The following is a 16751-nucleotide window of genomic DNA, read 5'->3' as shown; positions in this document are numbered from 1 at the left end:
TATAGTGTGATTCTATATTAGAATGTATTTGATGATGTTATTCCGAGACAGAATAATCATTAGGTTTTACACAAATAATTTTTTTCTCAATATAATTATCGTTTTAAAGGAGAAATAAGCAGAATCTGTAGAGAAAGAGAGATCTTATTCTCCGTATCTTTTTCCAACTTTCGGTGTCTCGAAACGTGGTGAAATCAAGTCTACGGGGAAATCATAGTTGAATTTATTAAGCCAACGCGAGTAATTTCCCGCGAATAAATATTTAAATAACACGGACGATTTATTCAATCTGGCCAATATCAAGCGAGACTCAAACGCGGGACGGTTCTGTCGATAAATTTAATGTTAAACGATTAATTTCGCGTAACTCGATGCCGTTACTGACGACGGGCCAGCAATCTCGCGTTGTTTTGTACATTTAAAGCGCACAATTTTTCGCAATCACGTGCAGGCGCGCGTGCATGAAGAATAATTATGTTCACTAAATTTATTTAAAATTAACATAATTAAATTGCAGTTAACATCACAGCGGCAAAATTGTCAGTAACAAAATGTGATTAAAAGTTGTTTATCTAAATTTATATCCTCGGAGGAAAACCAGCCCTGGTTAAGCTACGGGCTGGTTATTCGAATTCTCTCGGAGGAGATTAACCCTCGTAGAAGGGTTAAAACAAGCATCATCCTTTTCCCGCCTCTAATCTGGCGGTTTAACGTCCACTGATCCACCTCACGCTAAGTTTACTTGGCAGTCAAGGATTTACAGCGCGATTTCCGGAATATATAAATATACGTATGTATATATGCATGCGTGTATAAGGGCGCGATGCAACAACATGTATTCGTTTCGCTGCAAATTGAAATGCGAAACATTTACTTATACAATTCGCTGTGCACAACCATCCACGTGTGTTATGGCTGTTACGCGCCATGTAAAAACGGGAAAACCATTTGCGCCGGACCCGGGAAAAAGATAAAACTGTTGAATTTCCCGATAGCTTTGGTAAATAACGGAGGCGACAAAAAAAAGAAGAAAAATTAACGCGACCACATTCGCACGATACCTCAAATTTACGCCCGGCACGTATGTACCCATTAAAATCACCTTAATCACTGGCGCAGTGTTTCCTCATTTTTTTCTCGCGACGATGCACGTGTCCCGCACTTTCTGGCAAATATCTAATTCCTTTTTTATTGTTGCGTTAATCAATTAAGAACGATGGCTGCAGATAATTAAATCAGTAGCGCATCGATTTATTTAATTAATGAAGGAATTTAAGAAATGCACAAATTAAACATTGTAGTTAAAACTCAAACATAAAATATAATTAAAGTTAAAATTAATTTATCTGGAATAAATATACAGTGGTTCACATTAAATTGCAAATTTAGAGAATTATCGAATTCAATTATTAAATTAAGTAACGAAACCAATTGATATATTACACACGCGCGCCCCAAATTGACGCCTCTCAATATGCATGCGCCGCCAAAGGAAGACCAATTGCGCTGTTAAACGGTTACAAATGTTAAATAAACTCAGTGCGAGGTAAATCAAACCTCCCCCTCCGTACTTCCTTCCCCGTCCCTTTTCGGAAGAGCCGCACGACGTGACTAACAGCACAATAAGCCATCGATCTACCCTTTTCCCCATCGAGCTCTTTTTTTTTTTTTTTTTTTTTTTTTTTAGGGTAAACTCGTTCCGTCGGAACAATCGGATCGCCTCGAAACGATCGCCCATTCAAACAGCTCCCGACAACCTAGTCGGGGTGACGAAAAAAAGGAAGACTGAACCGATGACGGAGAGGCGGTGCGGAAAAAATCGAAGCGCGAAAGCACGATCGCTCCGACACGTCGACGGGGTTGGAATCCGTCCTCTTTCGGATGCCGGCGGCGTTGTGCGAAAATCTCCGAACAAAAATACACTCCTCGTTGCTCCCGGAAAATTAAATCTTTCTACGGAAACTGCCGAACAAATCGACACAATCGTTCGGCACGTCGACGGGACTGGAATTTGCTCCCTTTGGAGTACTCCTAGCATGATGCCACACGGAAATCTCTGAGCCAATATGTAGAGAATTTGTAACTTGCATATAAAATGTTAACAATGTATTCTGTATTGTGTGAGTCTGAGCTAAAAATTTAAACGACTATATATATATATTAGTATATATATATTAAAGTTGTGGATATATATATATCCACAACTTTTGCATTATAAACGATTGAAATACAACTCTCTTTGCGACTTCAATTTGAAAGATGTACATAAATGTACAGCATACACACACATTTATGTATAAACTTTATTCATTTAATTTTAGGTGGACTCTAAAAAAATTTTTTTCAATTAAAATAAATTGACTTTACCACTTTACTTTTGGTTCCTAATATAAATGTATAGTATGTATAATATTGGAAATTAATAAATTGAATAAACAATGACCAGCCTCTATGTTTTGCATAAAAATTTTTAAATATTTATTATATTTAGATAAAATATTTTCTCTTTATATTACTCTTAGTTTTATGTAAATTTCATTTTTTATATTTGCAATTAACTATAATATGTATATATACAAATTTTTAAAAAAAGATTCCACATTGTTTTCGTGTAATCGTTAATTTAGTGTATCCAAAATGTAATCAGTCTAATTAATAATTAATTAATCCGGTAAATCCAATCTTGAATAATAATTAATTTAGGTATATTCCATTATTAATATTATCATTCATATTATTAATATTATATAATCATGAATAGTAAATCTTAATTATTATTTGATTAAGCGATAATCAGTATAATTTTAATTATTTTGCCCAATTTTGTGCAAATTTATTCTTTTCTGCTCGGTGTAATTTTGCTGACGCGATGCTGCGGAAACTTTTCCGGCTCGAGAGTGCACAACCAAATTCCGGCCTCTGTAACTTTCATCGATACAAGGCATGATTTTCCCTCGTCGTCGGTCTATCTCATCGACGTGGAGACTGGGTTGCCGCGTTCGTTCTCTCGCCGACACAACCGTATTTTTAACACCTCTCTTCCCAGGTGATCTTCCTTTTTTTCATTTTTTTTTGTCGAATCCCGCTTTCGAAACCCGTTATCGTCGTGAACGAGTACGCGTTGCATATATATACATATACGAACGCGAATGACGCTTCGACTTATGGCATCGCATATACCGGACGCCCATTAAATCCGTCGATTTTAGCCGGGAGTTCTTTTTCGTGCTTTGAGGTCGTGAAGTCGCGGTGAAATGTGTAACAAAAAAAAGGAAAAAAAAAAGGGGTCAACAACAGAACGATACAAAGCGAGACGCGCGCGCGCACGCGTGCCGAAAAATACGCTCGTTAACTCGTTATTCGCGTCCCACAGAGAAAGAGAGAGAGGTTGGTGATTTTATCGGGATTGCTTTTATAACGATGCAACTTTGCGGATCGGATGTATCTGGCGGAGAAAATAGCGATGGAATTTGCGATGCAAATGTCACATTAAGGGGCGTAGAGTCGATGTAAAAAGCCGAGACCTGTGTCTGAACATACGACGAGATAAATGCATATTTTTACATAGTGGCGGATATATTTTATCTCACATTGCGATGATTAATTCTGTTGGAATATGGAAATATTCACTCAACGTCTCTTTCCGTTTGTTTTCATTGCAGTACCAAGATTACCAAGATCTATAGAAAATATGTCTTACGGATGCACAAAGATTAAAAGAAAATGCAATTAAATAAAATGTGAAAATAAAAAATCAAAGAGAGATAAATTACATGATTCAATTATATAGCTTTAACAAAGTCGAGTAAAGAGAGTGAAGATGTTGTTACAACATTGTTAGCTTATCTGTTGAATTAATGCAATTATCGGTTGTAACTTTAAATATCTCAGTCAATGTATTTACAAGAAATTAAAATAAGTTTGTCGGCATTAAATGAACAAAACGCAGTGTTGTTCTTCAAGTTTCACAACTTAATCCAGTTAACGATACGCAATAAAAACTCGCATTAACCGGTCGTCAAAGTTATAAACGCTGCAATATTTAACGAATTTGTACAATCAAATCGCCATTCCGACGTCAGAAACGAGAAAAAAGGTCGATAATCCGCGACAACGACTTTTCCTTGTGTGACATAACGTATAAAATTCGTTTCCGCCAAGGAGATGGAACAAAAATAGCCGTCAATGACAGTGCATTTCTTCAATGAGTGAAATCGAGCGGGCGGCTTATTACCTAATGATGCGAGATCCGCTTCGAGTTCTACAAAGTTCCAGAAGAAATCGAAAAGTTGCTCCGTTCTATCCCGCGTGCGTTGACACGACACGAGGAAAAAATCGTACAATATACATATGATATGATGAAATAATATTCGTACATTGGAAATCCATATAACTAATCAATTTCTCAACGATATAATTAAAGAACGGCATTTTGCTGGATTTCTCATTTTTTCTCTTCTTGTCAAAGTATCTCTTATGAATAATTTATAGGATTAAAATAAAAAGAATTGTACACTGATAAAATTATCCAATATATTCCAAATTATTCTTGCAAATCGAAAATACTATTTTTTTAATAACAGCATTATTTAAGTTATTCTATCTAGTTTTCTTTTAATTATTTTCGGGAATTTTGTTCATACAGAATAAAATATAATAAATATTTAATTTATCCGAGATATAAGCTTGAGAATGCTTAATAACTTTCTTTCTCTCACACCGTTTCATTTTCTACGAAAGAAACAGTGTGTCGACGAAAGTCGTATAAAATAACGACATCCGCTTATGTGCATATATCTATCGAAGATGAAAAAGTGCTACTTCTCACACGTCACGCACCTTTCCCCTTCTTTTACCGGAGACAAGCAAGCACCTCGCCGGTATATATCACGTGTCACGCGCCACGCACACTTTAGTATTTATCTAGAGGAAGGGGAGGAAAGACTTACAGAGTACCTCTCTCGACCCAGTGCGTCGCGCGATTTCACGGTGAAAGGACCGACGAGGCCATCGAACGAAAGGAAGAGGCATTAGAAATTTCTACGGCAGGTCATTTCTCATTGTTACGATCGTATCGTCGTCGCTGTCGCTCCGAAAACTTCCGAGAGATCAAACGCCGTGATCTTGAACACCCCCGATCGACCCCGGGTTTCGGCATGGCTCCGGCAATCAAGGTGAGTGACAAACGTGCGCAACAGGTTGATGCACGCTCTCGCGCGCGATACGCAATCTCCCGCCACCCTATTATATAGGTGTATACGCGACCGGTGATTTAAAGTTTCGAAGGGGTTGCGCCCTCGAGGGAGAGCCGAAGCTCTCGCAAAGCTCGCGAGCGAAGCTCACACGTTTAGGGGAGAAGCGGTGCTTTTGTTTCGATATATATGCAGACAAAATTCTCGCCCTCCGATAACTCGCCCTTACGTGATATCGCCTCGAGGAGCTTATTCATCGGGCGTTCAAGTTCAGGATACGGCGCAAGCTACTTAGGATCCTTCTCGCGAATTCTCGCCCGGTGTCGTACATTTACGGCGCAGGGTATTTCGAGGGTAGAAAAGAGAGAGAGAGAGAGAGAGAGAGAGATCCTCTACCGCATCGCGCTTCCGGGCGATTTATTTTTATTGTAATGCGTTTCAGCTCGTACGAACGGAGATGCCCGCTGGCGAAAATATATTTGTGTTAAAAAATTGCTCCACTTTGCATAATTGCATATTTGTTTGGGATGTGTGTTTCAGAAGTTGCGCAGCTTTTGCAAAGCATACATCTATGTCCGAGAAGTAAAGAGTAATAAGTCCAAAATTATCGGTTTTCACATATTTATATTATCGTTAAGCTAAATCAATAAAGCAAGCAAATAAAGTATAGAGTAAATAAAGCCCGCGATTAAAGCTCGCAAATTGTTTGATAACGCGTATTGATATAGTAATAAGGTAAATATTATAAATAATTTGTTTGAAGTGAATTTGTCATATAATAAAAATACATGTAAATAGAATAATTTATTTAACTTATTTTGAGAGTGCGTATTTTTTCATGACTTGTCTTTTTCAGAAAAAAAATACATTTTTTTATATCTTTTTGCTTTCCGGATGCAGATATTCTATTTAAATGAAGCAAATATTGGAAGCCAATAAAGGCGTATTTTATGACCATATTACCGAATTTGAAATGAACGTTTGTTGAAATGAATATTTGCATGTATGCAAAGGTTCGTATTAATGCGTCATTAGATTAAACCAATAATGTTCCATTGTTGCGTGCCTTTATATGGCTGAACGATTGCATGATGCAAAATAATTACGCCTTGCACGTTTACAAAAACATTGTAATGCGTTTGAAAGCGCTGTACTCGGGAATTATATTGATTTGCAACAGCTATACAGTACGCAAAGAAGAATAAATAAAAGATGAAAAAAATCACGTTGAAAAGAAACCTTATGTCGAAATCTTTATATCCTATTAATGAGACAGACACGTTGTTATGTGTCTCAATTTATTTGATTGATAAATAACGCGATATTAACTGTTATTGAAATCACATCTTCACAAGTGTTTTTCTGAAATATTGTTTAAAATATTGTGTTGTTTATGACATAATTAAATTGAGATGCATTGTTTTTTTAATATTGCAAGGTACACAAAATTTCAGAAACATAATATAATTAAAAAAATACATTTACTTTTTGTTTTTAAACATAAAATAAATATTTTTATAGCATAAAAGAACAAACATAAGTTAAAAATTTGTAGTCTCAAAATAAAAAGGAGAAATTTATGTAATTTGATACACATGCCTTTTGAATTACGTTTTACGAATTCGATAACTTTAAACTTTAAATAATTGATACAGATGCTCGCAAAAAATAAGAATCGCGAATAAAGAATTTTACAAGAGAAAAGAGAATTTTCCTGTTACAAAATCGAATTATCGAATTTCTGCACGTAGTGCAACGGTTATATGTGCGGCGCGATTGAAACGCCATTTTATCGACAATGCGATAACATTATAATTCATACGTATCGCAGTCGTATACTTATGCCAAAGGTGTGGAAATATCACCTGACTAGAATAACAATCGCAAAAGTTGTTGAATGATTTCGTAAACACTGCTGCAACCACATTGTGGTCTAAAAGCACATTCACAGCCTCTATAGTAATGAATAAAGGAATAAACGAAACTTTCTCTTACCGAAAAAATTTGCAATCTATTTTAAAAAATGCGAGAAACTAAACTGGCTGAAATTTTCTCATATTTCAATATCTGAATCGCATTTCATATAAAATTACAAGATTTCTAAACATTGGTTAAAAAATAAATTAGCGTGTGTGTATGTGTGTGTGTGTGTGTGTACGGAATGTGTTAGCACATCTTTTTTAGAGTTTATATTAATATATAAAATAATTTTCTTGTTAGAAAAAATCTATCGTATTTATAACATCAAAAAATTAAATATTGAGAAGAATGCCATATGTGTTAATCATTAATAAGTATTGCAGTTTAAATCGAGAATGAAACTGATAATTAAACTTTGATCGTACAACAAGTACGGGTTTGTTCGGTAATTATTAATCTACAATCTACTATTAATTTCGTCCCAAATGGCCTGTTTCACACGCGAATATTGTAATCGGAAGAACAAGAGACGTTATTTACACTGATCGCGCTCAATATCAAAAGCGAAGACGCGGCGACAATCTCGCTAGTATACATATATCTCGATTACCGCTAAGCAACTGTAAATTAGTTTGATAACCGTAAATTAATTGCGGTCGCAAATAATACCCCATCGACGGGGCGGCATGTCGCTAAATTATTATTTATCGCGACGGCGATATCGGTCGAATGCATATAACTTACAGGAAGGTGTGCATTTTCACACTGATATATCTCTCGGTTACCATTCATCGCCGAGAGAGGATATCTCTTCTTTCTCTCTCTTCCTCTCACCGACATAAATGTAAATTAATTTTATAATAATCGCGTAAATGTGCCGTGCGACACACACGTGACGACGCGACGTGAGAATAAATCATACGGTCAAAGCGGAGCAAAAGTGGCGCATATAATTGCACGCTATATATATATATATATATACATATATATATATGTAATTATCGCGCTCTGTACGGGCACGAGTTTCTCATGAACGTAATTAATACTATACTAATACCGACAGTTCTCGGCGGCACGTCGTATGCTTACGGCGCATTATCGGTCGCATTGAATGCAGGCGTAATTAACGGCCCGTATGCGAATCGCCGCTTGTGCAATCGAGAGCGAGAGAGGAGATGCTGCATATCCGAAACATTCCGGCGCGTTATAACGCGTTTATCGCAAGGCGCGACGTGCCGACGATAAAATCTATATCGCCACCAATTTGCCATTCCGAGCGGGCAATAATTCTTATAATTCACACCAGTTTGCGGAAGTAAGCGGTTTTGCGCGAGCGCACCCGCATCGAATCCACAAATCATTCCCGGACCTTACCATATATATATATATATATATATATATATATATATATATGTATGTGTGGGTATATACACATATATATATATATATATATATATGTATGTCTCTACACGGGTACGCCATGATTTACGGAGCTGTCGAGATTATTAGGATTCTGCCACAAAAGTCGAAATTCGAGATGCCGGATCTCCGTCGGGAAATCAGACATATGACGACGAGGCAGGCGCGTTAAGTACGATCTGAAATGCGAAACGTAATTACGTCGTGATTAAGCTGCATTTTGGATCGGTGTCGGTGGATGCAGTTGCCTTAACACGTTATTAGAATATTTTACGATCAACCCCTTTACAATATTCACATATTTTTGAAAATCTCGCTAGATTTTCTCCCTGAAATATAAAAATCCAAAAATGTTACTCTTGATAAATTCTTATTTAAAATTTACAAGTGTTCGATGATGATACTATAGATTTGTTGCAATCGCTTACGAGAAATTTAGTATTCAACCGTCTCGCGTACATTATTCCGTGATGAATATTAGTGTTATAAAACAAGACGTCACGCATGAAAAAATGCCGTAAACTCGACTACGTGCGTATGCAAAGAGCGAAGGCAAGAAAGAAGATCGACGATCGTAAAGCCCGAGGTTATTCGAAATCCAGGCCGGAGAAAGCAGTGAAAGGGCGATGAGATTAAAATTCAAATTATAACGCGCGTGTAAAAAAGAGGAAGAAAAAAAAAGGATAAAAATGTAGTCGAACCGGCGGCGAATCATACGTTCCCGATTGCAGCTCGGGCTGTCAAACGGGTTTACTCGCGAGGCGATATGCAAAAGAGGGACGAGGTCCACGATCAATGCGAATACGTTGGCACAAAGGATGTCAAAGGAATCCAATAAACAGCGCGCGAAGGAATTCGATTGGCTACAAACTCAGGTATATTACGCGAGTTCGTAATAATCTAGAAATACGTTTCCATGTCGAAGCTATCACGTCGAACAATCAACGCGTCTTCATAAACTCGTTTGATTAATGCCCATATAAAGTAACGTGACAAACGCACACGCTATATCGTTTTTTTGATTGGCGAAAATCCAAAGAGCCAATTGACCTAGATCCAGGGTGAGTGTATACATGTACACGTATACGGAGACACAAAAACTATCACCAGCGGCGAGACCATCATCGCGAGCAATAGTATGTTGGTACTTTCAAACAAATATACGTTTTACAAAACAGGATATATAACTTTTTCATATGTCCATATCACACGATACATATTTGATGTTTTCAAAATTTAATAATTGATATCCAATATTCATTTCAGTATTGAGGCTTCGCGTCCAATAAAAATATCTTTCTACAAATTGTTTCATTTGTTTTAATTACAATTATATATGTGTGTAAATTGAATCTATCGAATTATTCCTCGCTTCGAGCAAGTGTAATTAATTTCGCGCAACGATAAAAAAAAATCCAAGTACGAGATTAGTAAAACATTCCCTAGCTCGCTTACGCTGATTCTTTCAAGAGTTTAAAGGGTAAGATTCGCTTAATGAGGCAGAACGTGTAGACGCGGTCGAGCACGCGAGAAAGAAAATAATGCACTTTCCGTATTAGAGTGATTATGAAAACTAAAAAAGGGTTAGAAGAGGAAGAGACGAGATGACAAGGTGTATTATTTAAAGGCGACGACTCCTTAGTTAAGACCCAACGATGACGCGCGGTGCAGCCGTAACGAGACGCAGGTGAAACGCCGCGAGGAGGAAGAGAGATGAGGCGAACAAACAGAGATTGAAGCTACTCGCATACCGCCGTCGTATAGCAGCGGCACGACGCGGTGGTTGTGCTGCTTGTTTAGCTATGTTAGCTTTGGCGTGCTCCGCCTGCAGGCTAGCCCTTCCTTATCCGCTTTCGTTACCGCATGACAGACGTGCTTCCGCCCTTATTGTCGGACGGCCGTGCAGCTAATTTCACCCCATGCGAAATGTCTATCCGCGTGTGCGCATCGCGTCCTCTGTCTCATCCCGGAACTCATTTACCATAATACTTGCAGATGGTATAATCATATTAAGCGCCGTCGGGGATGGATGTATCGCGATGCCGCGCGCGCACCAGGGTTAATAAAGTTTAGCGTTGCGCTCCCGCAAAATCCGCGTAAAAAGATTCCGCCTTTTTCCCTCGCTGCGCTTTTTCATATACGCGCGAAATCTACGATGTACTCCGCTATTTACGGAAATTCAATGGAACCGAGAGAGACGATCATTTCGGAATTGTATCAGCCCTGCTCATTTAATTATACGCTGTACCATTGCGTTCGATAATAATTAATGCAACTACTAAGGGCTATACGATTGTGTATATATATACGTGCAATTATGTTGCAGTTCCTTATCCTCGTCTGCGCTCTGCTTGCCACCACGATGGCGGCTGAATCGGACAACAGTGATGGACAGCAAACCGGCAGATCGCGGGTTTCCGATGAACAACTGAATATAGCACTGAGCGACAAGCGTTACTTGACCAGACAGCTTAAGTGCGCCCTGGGAGAAGCGCCGTGTGACCCTGTCGGACGACGTCTGAAAAGTACGTCCCCTTCCTCCTTCTCTTTTTTGAGTAAATCCATCGCGAAAAGTTCATATTCCGCGATTATCCCGAACAAGACTTCAAATAAGATTATAATCCTCTTTGCCTGGCGCATCAATGAACTCGCGCCGAAAAAAAGATCAACTCTCTCTCTCTCATCAACTTTTCACCAAGAAAAGAAAAGAAAAGATAATATAAGAGAGGAAATGGAAAGATATCCTGCGATATTTTCTTATTTAATTGGAATATTGATATTTAGTATATCGAAAATAATTGCGAGCAAGGAGTTTGCAGCTAGCATAATTTCGCGATGAGTTTAATTTCCAGAGAGATACGCGAACAAGTATGTCGCGCTAATTGTCTCGTTTCCATTGTCGCAGAGTAAACATAGATATGTCGAACACTTTTGCACGTTTGTAGAAATTCGAACTCGGAATCCGAAAATTTGGAAATTACACCAGTGCACACAAATACCTTATTAAAGATATTAAATATTGGAATAGTTATCACGAATACGCTATTTATATTACGTGTATTTATCTTCTTTGAGAGGACAGATATTTCACATATTCCTCTCTTCCTCATTTTTATTTTTTATGCGCGCAATTTTATTTCATAGAAGATCAAAATTAGTATCGGAGACTATGTATATATACTATATATTCGCGAAAATGTAAAACGTTAATTAAATATTATGTATTGCGATAATATTACATGTACATATATACGAATACTGTAATATTATTCTGCAATAATATTACATGAGTCTTGAGAAGAATTATTCACGCGCGTATAAACTTAAATACTACGTAAAACCGACCCAGAAATTCTGTTGGAGATTTGTATATCGTTATTTTATCTAGGTTTAGTGCCGTTGGTTCTGAGAGGCTCCTGTCCGCAATGCAGCCAGGAGGAGACACGTCAGATTAAGAAGGTCCTTTCTCACATTCAACGATCTTACCCGAAGGAGTGGACCAGGATAGTGCAACAATATTCCGGAGTTTGATAAACGAAATATTATATAAGTCGATTACGACGAGGCTGAGTATACAAAAGTACAGTAAACGAAAAGATATGTATAATGGCTATTTACATCTATGAGGGAAGAAACAATTGATCATACATTCGTCTATTCGACGATATTATTGTTAAGCATCGAAAAAAGTACAGCTCAGCTGAAAGAGATATTTAAATATTACCGCATATATAGATACGTATATCAGATAATAATTTGTTGAATGTAAAATATGAATAAAATATGTATTAAAAAATGATATATTATCTGTTATTTAAAATGTTGAATCTATATACATAAACTATATATATGTATGTTGTTTGATATATTTTATGAATAAAGATTATTCTTGTATTATCAAAATAAGATTTCTCTTCTTAATTATATCTGTTAATTATAATTAATCGCGTATTAAAAAACAAGATTTGTAATTAAAAAACGATTCTATACTTAGTATTAAGTGCATTATAATTTTAATATTGTATCAGTTTATTCCTCAGTAATTATAATGCATTGTGTTAACAAGCATAAGTTATTAAATATAATATATATATATATATATTGTTATACGCGAATTTTTTTATAGAAATTGCCTCGTAAAAAATTCCGCAAAATACGAGCGAATCACGAGATTACAAAACATAGTTTTATATGAATAAGTTACAAATGCAAAAAAAAAAAAAAAAAAAAAAAAGAAAATAACTAACGTAAACAAAAAGTAATATCCTAGATTGCTATTTTATATTATTTAGTCGTTGTTTCTCGTCTATTTTTAATTTCAACAGCAATTATATTAGCAAGATATTTTTGCAATCACATAAAAATAATATTATATATGCTGTTTTAATTTAATTTAAAATTTATTTCGTTTGTATCAAAATTGTAATTTTATTTGACTAAAAGCTAAAGTTACAGGAAACATAAGAGAATTTGTTTAATACGAATATTTCTTCTTTTCGTAAAAATATCAGAGTGAAATTTTAGAATTTTAATATATTAAAACATTTTTTATTTTTATCTCTGATACACGTGCATTTCTCGTTTATTGATAAGTTTTTAATTTTTAATTTTTATTTTTTTTTTATCGCAACACACACAATTTGAGTTCTATCTTCTATCCTGAATCGTATTAATCGCAACACTGACGCATGCTTATACGCGTTCGTTACATTAAAGCGTGATTCGCATTCGCAATGCATAATGCCGATTAGGGATATTGGCATTAAATCTACACGTAATCTACGAGAACGAGCCACGTAACACGCGTTGTTATTAGGGCTTATAAGTATCCCACGATTTCGCAAGGGTTATTGGATGTTTGACCAGCTTTATCGAGTATTAATGACGATCAACAAGTTGCTAATTTATTTGGCACATAATTAACACTATATCTCCGCACCTCTCCGCTATTCAACCGCCGTGATTGCACCCTGATTCGGATTTCACTGCCCTTGCTGTGAATATTAATTCTACTGTACCTCGATGTCAAAGCCCTCGTATGCATGTTAATTTAAGTTTGCCCTCTATATCTACGCTAGCTGCGCAAAGACAGATTAGTAATTAAACTTTGTAAGCACCGATAAAAGTGCACGAGTAGCGCAGCAATAATATCGTCGTCTTAACGTACGAAAATACGTGTCTCAATATTTGCGTTACTTCCCGAGAGAACTATTGTATTTGAAGAAACTTTTCAGCTATCAATTGTACTTCAAATTGAAATACATTTAATTCACTGCTAATAAAAAATTTCCGAATAAAATTGACAATAAGTCACGGCAATTTGTTAGCAAGCGGTTGCTACTTTTAAAGTATCGAGCTAAATTGAAAAGAGATTTGTTTTTCGATATGCCATTAATAAAAGCCTTCCCTTGCCGAATACTGGGTTATTGAGTTTTAAGAATATTTTATAAAACTCATGCAATATTCTAAAAAAAAATTTCATTTGTATGCATTGTATAAAAAAATCTCAATATATATAATTTTTCTTTTAAAATAATTTTTCTTCTTTTTTAAATGTATGTATATATATAGTGGTGTTTATTAAAGAAAAAAAATAAAAAATACAATTATATAATTATGTGTAATTAAAATGTAAAATAAAAATGTCTACAATATGTATAAAAGAAATTTAATTGTGAATCAAAATTGCATGAGATTATTACGCCATTTATGTCTGATTTAAAATGTAGAAAAAGAAGTTAAATCTAATAATACTAATATTAAAATAACACGTTTCAAAGTATTGCAATTATGCAAATATGCATCAAATTATATTTTCAAACTCAAAACATTCTATTAAACAGTAGGTACAGAGAGACTATTATCAGACTCCTAGAAATAGGTATTATCTTTCGATATGGAAATCGTCGATTGACTATCGATATTTTTAGCAACGGAACGATCAATGAAACGAGTATTCTTATAATTACAATATATTCTCTTCCTGCTACAAAAATCACGACGAGGATATAAACATACAAATAATTATGCATTGTCCTAACGATGATAAACAAATCTCCTCGCAAATTGTGAATCTTTCAATGACACTCGCGCATCTTCGGCTGACTATTTATCGACTACGTGTACCCAACCGTTCAAACTGGTTTTCGATTATGCTTCCCCGGGAAAAGCGAAGATCTCGACAATTCGGAAAATCCGATTTGCCACTCCGTCTAGCCTCGCAAAATTCAAAATTGAAGTCTGCGTAGGAATAGGCGAAGAAAGATGCTGACAATTTCCACATAAGTGCTCATGGTACAGTGTGTTTCTAAAGTGCTTAAACAAGTTTCACAGATTTAATCTGCAATCGACATAAAAATCATTGTTTGAAACAAAAATTTCATATGGGCATAAATAAAATACAAAATTGAAAGTTATCTCAAATTAAATTTTAAAGATAGATATGATTAACAAAGTTGCGTCACCAATTTGAAGTAAACTTTATTTTAATAAAATTTCGATTCTAAAATGTGTTGTCAACAATATTTAATATTTAAAGTTAAAAGAGAAAAAGTAGAAAGATCCCCTTAATAAAATTTCCGCTAAGAGAAAATTGATTCCAACTTGATCGGGAAACACATCTACAAAGTTGGCCAAAGTATTTCAGTAACATCCTGTACAAAGTGTGTTGCGAGAAGATTCAACTCACGTAACGCTTGCATTTTGCATCAGTGCGACGCGATGCAATTTAGACAGTTCGTCTCGCGAGATGCAATATGAAGTAGGCGCGTAGCGATTAAATCAACCACGATCAAAATCGCGAGCGCGCGCATTTTCATATCGCGCCGGATCGAACTTTCGTCCGACAGATATTGAACCGCTGAATATAATTATACCCTTCGTCGGCTGTGATTTCGTACAAGTCGCGGAATGTCGTCGTCTCGTCGACGACTAGTCGAAGTCGAAGCTGCTGCTGTTACTGCCGCTTCCGTCTTTCGGCAAACATTTGTTCTTCTTGATTGATACGCGATAATACACTTTCATTCGGCAGGGACAAATATTGAATCCCGTCGAAGAAACGAGGAGACGGTATTTGCACACTTCGTATATATATCGCGCAAATGATATATTGCACATATGTGTTTTATGTACTTGCACACTCGTCTACAATTTTATTGCTCATCCGCGAACGGGAACTTTATATTTACACCCCGGCGAACTTAAAATTTTCCAATTCCCCCGAGGAATCGAAGCCGAGCTAAAAATCGTTCGCTATATCCAAATAGCAGCGAGCCGTTGCGAAACACATTCGGCGTGTACTTTAATTACTTTTAATTACGCTAAACGACCTGCGACAATACTCGCGTTCGTAATTAAAATTAAGCCAGGCAGATGTGTACAGGGTATATTGAAAATCGTTAGACGTAGTTTCGACGGAATACCAATTCGAGTACTCGAACTTGATTCGAGTTAAGAAACAAAATATCGTCGCGGGAGAAATAAGAGATTAGAAATAGGAAAGAGAGATAGATCTTCGATTCTTTTTACTATTATCAGCGAAACTTTGCCCTTATTTTCCCTTACGCAGCATACTAAGAACGATATGTATAATGTTTAGCGTTGTGCCACGAGCAATTTTCCGAAACGACGACGCTACGAGTCGCTTCGGCAAAGCTGCATTATATAGCCGTAAGATTATTCCAGTGTCGAGCAGATTTCCGCGGTCGTTCGATCGCGACCCTCGCTTTATAATTCGTTATACGAGCGTGATAAAACGATCGTACCCCATTCCGCCGCGCGATCCACAACCGCCGCAACCGCTGTCGCCATCGCCACCACAAATCCACGACGTCGTTAATACGACCAGTCTTCAACGTCGCCTGAAAATTCCCTCGGCGCACGGCTCATCCTAAGGGATCATCATTTCCACCCTTTATCGACCATCGTACAAAAGGCAACTCGTTTTGCCCGATGGAAAACAGATAAAAAGATCCCTCTTCGTTCTTTCCTCTTTATCTATATATAGATATATAGATGCACGTATAGATATAGGTATCTATAGAATATATATATATACACCGGAGGTACGTACGAAACGCTAAGAGAATCTGCTGAGAGAACTCATGAGGGAGGGAGGAAAAAAACTTCCGACCAAAAGTTTTCAACGAGAAAGAGACTTCGTTGAACGGTACGTAGGTCTGGGTGAGAGTGATTTCTTTGGTTCGCCGCTCGCCGACAAAC

General features: G+C 36.5%; 2 protein-coding genes across 3 annotated transcripts in view; one reads left to right on the top strand and one right to left on the bottom strand.

Annotated features, from left to right (window-relative positions):
• Positions 1-16751, bottom strand: part of pygo (pygopus family PHD finger) — a 101949-nt gene that overhangs the window by 15325 nt on the left and 69873 nt on the right. The window lies entirely within an intron of this gene.
• Positions 4933-12437, top strand: CSP2 (chemosensory protein 2). Its single transcript, XM_029313513.2, has 3 exons — positions 4933-5174; positions 10858-11056; positions 11920-12437. Exons 1-3 carry the CDS (start codon positions 5157-5159, stop codon positions 12060-12062), a joined length of 360 nt encoding a protein of 119 aa, XP_029169346.1. The 5' UTR covers positions 4933-5156; the 3' UTR covers positions 12063-12437.

Source organism: Nylanderia fulva, unplaced genomic scaffold (genome assembly GCF_048542155.1).
Source record: "Nylanderia fulva isolate GAGA-0341 unplaced genomic scaffold, ASM4854215v1 Scaffold28, whole genome shotgun sequence".
Classification (NCBI taxonomy): domain Eukaryota; kingdom Metazoa; phylum Arthropoda; class Insecta; order Hymenoptera; family Formicidae; genus Nylanderia; species Nylanderia fulva.
This window is presented reverse-complemented; position numbering and strand designations above follow the sequence as displayed.

What these genes read in the sequence shown, in the direction of transcription:
- CSP2 (XM_029313513.2), top strand. An exon ending in TGTCGGACGACGTCTGAAAA is followed by an intron (nt 11,057 to 11,919) that starts GTACGTCCCCTT and finishes TATTTTATCTAG; the next exon opens with GTTTAGTGCCGTTGGTTCTG.